At 29.8% G+C, this 4,580-nt stretch overlaps 1 protein-coding gene across 3 annotated transcripts in view; it reads left to right on the forward strand.

Moving 5' to 3' along the window:
* LOC106465800 (ribosomal protein S6 kinase alpha-5-like) overlaps positions 1-2,079 on the forward strand; it is a 71,751-nt gene extending 69,672 nt beyond the window's left edge. For 2 of the 3 annotated variants that reach the window (XM_013926033.2, XM_022393740.1), the window contains exon 15: positions 853-2,079. In XM_013926033.2, the coding sequence (XP_013781487.1) occupies positions 853-1,791 (939 nt within the window). In that variant the 3' untranslated portion in view covers positions 1,792-2,079. The remainder of the gene's footprint in view (positions 1-852) is intronic. The other variant, XM_022393741.1, reaches the window with a different exon arrangement.
* Positions 2,080-4,580: the final 2,501 nt, after the last annotated feature.

The raw sequence follows: 4,580 nt of genomic DNA on the forward strand, positions 1-4,580 counted from the left end.
GTTACAATTTGAAGTCATTCTAGAAAGAAAAAAAAAAGGATAGTTTAGATTTTTTTCATCTAAGCTAGACATTAACTTTCTAGCAGGAATGATGTTGGTACTCTTGATATTTAACCATTCATGACCTAACCTTATACAATATGTCATCTGATAGATGAAAACCTTGACTTTCTATTTGTTATAGGTAATATATAATTAAAAGTGGAGAGAATTATTAACAAATCTTGAAAGAGAGGATGTGGCAGGAGGGGGGGGGGGGTAATTTTCTGTTTGGTAGCTCTGTAACCAAACAAAATTGAAGACTATAAAAAAATATGCTTTGTTGGAGCAATGATGATTTTATGGTGAGTAATTTACGTGTTGTACTTTTACAAGGGGTGGTAGATAAAATAAAGGAGACAAGATGCCTTGAGAAAATGTGTCGTGTGTCACAGTGTGGGAAATTCAGGATTTTTCGTAATGTTGCCTTGTAGAATTAAGAACTTAAAACTTATATACTATTAAAATATGGATTATTAGCTAAGATTTTAGGCTATTCTAATTGATAGAACATAAACAAAAAGTAGTTTAATAAAATTTTGAATGTGCAGCAAAGGATACCCATGGCAATAGAGATAAACATTTAATGTAACCTTGTTAGTTTTTCTGTACCTTTTTGTTTACCTTTAATAAATTTGACATAATCATTGACTATAAGATCTGAAAATAAAGTTTTCTACTTAAAAAATTTTTAGAACAAAGAGGTTATAAATTTGTTAATTTTTTGGCCTGTGCAAAAATATACTGTCTAAACCTCATTTATTAACAGTGGTCTCTAATATATAATTTGTAATTTTTGTCTGGCTTATCTAGTACACAATGTTATCAGGAAAGACCCCCTTTCAATCTTACAGTCAAGAAGCAAGTACAGAAACAATTGTTCAGAAGATCAGAGAAGGAGAATTTTCTTTCTCTGGTCCAGCTTGGAATGTAGTCTCTCAGCAAGCTAAAGATGTCATTAAAGGTCTACTAACTGTTGACCCAAAGCAACGACTGACCATGGCTGAGCTCCAATATCACTCATGGGTCCAGGGACTTAATCCAGGAATTTATTCTGCTGCACCTCTCATGACCCCAGATGTTCTCAGTTCTTCCTCCTCTCCACGAGCAGCAGAGTGTGCAATCAAAGCCACTTTCGACGCATTTCATTTGGCAGCTCGAGGAGGATTTCACCTCCAAGATGTTTCAGCAGCTCCCCTTGCTCAGCGTAGAAAGAAAAAAGGAAGTTCTACAGACACTCGACGTAGTTCAACCAACAGTACTTGCTCAGAGTGTTCATCTTGTTGTGACTTTTCCTCATCTTATGCTTCCTCTCCATCACCATTATCAAATGGAGTTACAGATTTGGCACTAACCAGTGAAAGTATAAATTCTCCTGTAAGAACTGGAGATACAGATTCTGTACTCTCTTATGGTTTTATTCCAACAAAAGATATGTTTAAGAAGAACAGCAGCCTATCAAAACAAGAAACTAAGTCTATTTGTAATTCAGAACTTCTTTTGATTTCCGAGTCAACTTGCAAAATCAATGAAGCAGCAAAACTGCCATTACCTGATCAACATGATTCTGCTGTAGGTTTCAGCCTGCATTTGAATAATAATAATAACAATTTACAAAGTTGTCCTGATGGTCTGTGGTCAAATCAGAAGAATCCTGGTAAGCGTGAAAGTGAAAACCAAGAACAAGACTTGGACCTTGAAGATCATAGGCAAGTGAAACGTTCTCGCACTGAAAACATTGTTTTGGAATGAGAAAAATAATTTGTTTCTTACACTTAACATAAATAAGCCAAAAGTAGAAATAATAATGCATCGTAATGTAAAATATCTGAAACATAATAATTTTAACAATTAGAAAAAAGAAGTTGTAAAATAATGATGATTTGCAGATAGAAAATATTGAAATTTTATAAAGCAAATATTCAAATTTTGTAAAGAACCATATAGAAAAATAGCAAAGTGTCAAATATTAAAAACTAAAATAAGGTATAACATTGAAAAATTAGAGAAAACATAAGTATTCAAACAAAAGAAAATAATATCAGCTTTTTGAAATAAAAGAAAGTGTCAGGTATTGAAATTAAGAAAAAACCTCAAATACTGAAAGAAAAGAAAGCATGAAATTGTGAAAATAAGACAAAGTGATAAATATTGAAAAATATTAAGTATTGAAAGTGACAGTGTCTCAATTATTGAATAAGGAAAAGTATGAACTATTGAAAATAATAGTGTCAAATATTGATAGAAGAAAAAAGTGTGAGATGCTATAAAAGTATGAAATATTGAAACTAAGAGAAAGTGCCAGGTATTGAAAGAAATTGTGAAATACTAAATGTATGAGAAAATGTCAGATATTGAGAAAGAAAAATATGAAATATTTGAAAGTATAAGAAAGATTGAAACACTAAAAAGAGAAATGATTAAAAATATGAATAAGAATAAAGTGTATAAAATATTAGGAAAAAGATAACATATCCAATAAAAAATATATGTATCAAATATTGAAAAAATGAGAAAACATTAAATACTGCAAACTAAAGGTAAATATCAAGTGTTTGAAAACATATTTAAGGTTTCGAAAAGAACAGAAAACTAAATGTGTATAACTGAGAGAAAATATTAGATTTTATAAGAGAAAGTATAAAATATTGAAAGTTACAAAGAAGGATGTAATGAAGTATGAATGTGTACAGAGGATTATCAAAAGTGAAGAGAAATTAATATAGTAGAGATTACAGTATCGAAATTTATGAAAAAGATAGAAGAATTGTCTGTATATTGTGCCTATTCTCATTGTAAATATCTGTACAGCTCATGTTGTAAATATTTTTAAAAAAGCATGAAGGGTCCAGCCCACATTTACTTGAGGCAGACTTAACCAAAGATTCAAGCTAGTTGATTAGAAAATATATATAACAAATTTTTTCAAATCCTTAATGGGTTTTTGAATTTATATATTAAAAAATAATGAAATAACTACAACTTATTTGTTTTTTAAAACTCATAAGATAGGTCAATTAATATATAGAATTATACACTGACTTTTATCTATGTTAAAATACTTTTCTTGTATTTGCAAGTTTTTGGTCCTCTTACTGGAGCCTTCGTTGGGCAACATTGTACATTTTTGTAAGAGGGCCGAAAGTTTGCAACTAAAAGTAATTTAATGTACAGAAATGTCCATGTATAGTTCTAAATATTAACCTACTTGCTTGTATGAAATTAATATATTAACATTCCACTTTGAAAATTTTCTGATTTTGGGAAGACAGCAAGAAATTAAACTTTGAACGTAATTTCATTGAATTTATAACATACAGCATAAAGAAAGTATTATTTTTTTTAAATTGTATGAATTTTTCAAAAAATGCACGTTAACTATTGTTTCAGATACGTCTTTTTTTCTTTCTTTTTTTGGGCCATTGCTTTATCACTTAGAGGAATTTGAAATAATTTTTAAGTATCTTTTTTGTTTTGTTTTTATATCCTATGGAAAACTATAAATATCATGTCATATTTTCAAAGGTTTAATTTGTTTTGTACAATAAAGTAAAGTATATATATATATATATATGTATATTCATTCATACCTACTTATTTTCCTTTTTACTTTCTAATAACATTTTTTACATTTTTAGATCATTAGGGCGTAAATTGAAAGTAAAAAGTTTTTCTTAAGTAAAATAAACTTATTTTTATCTTTGGTTCAATTAATACACCCTTATTTTTTTGTTTACAAAAATTCTAGGTAAAAATGGTCAGTTCAAGTCTGCTCATTGAATACAGTCACCTGAATCTCAAGTGACAGTGTTTTATACATCTTTATTTCAGTTACCCATGGAGAACTGCATATATGTAATGTCTGAGTAAAAGAAGTTTCACCAAGGAAGAGCTTAAAATATTTTATTATTTAAGTTAACAATACAGAAGTTACTCAGGAAGAATTCAGCTAGTAGTACTGCATAAGCAGAGAAGTTATTCCAGAAAAATTTAATAATATATTGTCCATATAGGAAATCTATCCAGGAAGAATTAAGTGATATTTTATAGGTAGAGAACCTATACAGGAAGAACTAAGTGATGTTGTCCAAATGAAGAAGTCACCTTAGAAAGATGTTTTCAAAGTTAACTAGAAAGAGATACCAGCAATAACTTTTTTATACGAGTATAGTAATTACTCAAAAACACCAAGTAATAATGCTAAATTACTTCTCTTACCTTTTCTAATAGCTCAGAATTGATCTGAGGTAGTAGTTTGTAGTGGATTAGGATATTTCAGAAAGTAAAGGCAATTCATAAATAAAATAAGTGATTGTGACCCAATGCTTCATGAAATGGGCTAAAATAGGTCCCTGGGAGTCCCAAAACAAGATCTATATGATCTTACCAGTGGGATGCTATGATAGTGTTTTGAATTTTTTGGCAGATTGTGAATCTGAATGTTTTCACTGCATGCTCTGTCTTTTGCTTTCTGTGACAAAATGATTCACTCACGTTTGATCACCAGTGAAAACTTCACCTTGGTAACGTTGCGAAATCTG

The sequence above is a fragment of the Limulus polyphemus genome, unplaced genomic scaffold (assembly GCF_000517525.1).
Source record: "Limulus polyphemus unplaced genomic scaffold, Limulus_polyphemus-2.1.2 Scaffold2055, whole genome shotgun sequence".
In the NCBI taxonomy this organism is placed as follows: domain Eukaryota; kingdom Metazoa; phylum Arthropoda; class Merostomata; order Xiphosura; family Limulidae; genus Limulus; species Limulus polyphemus.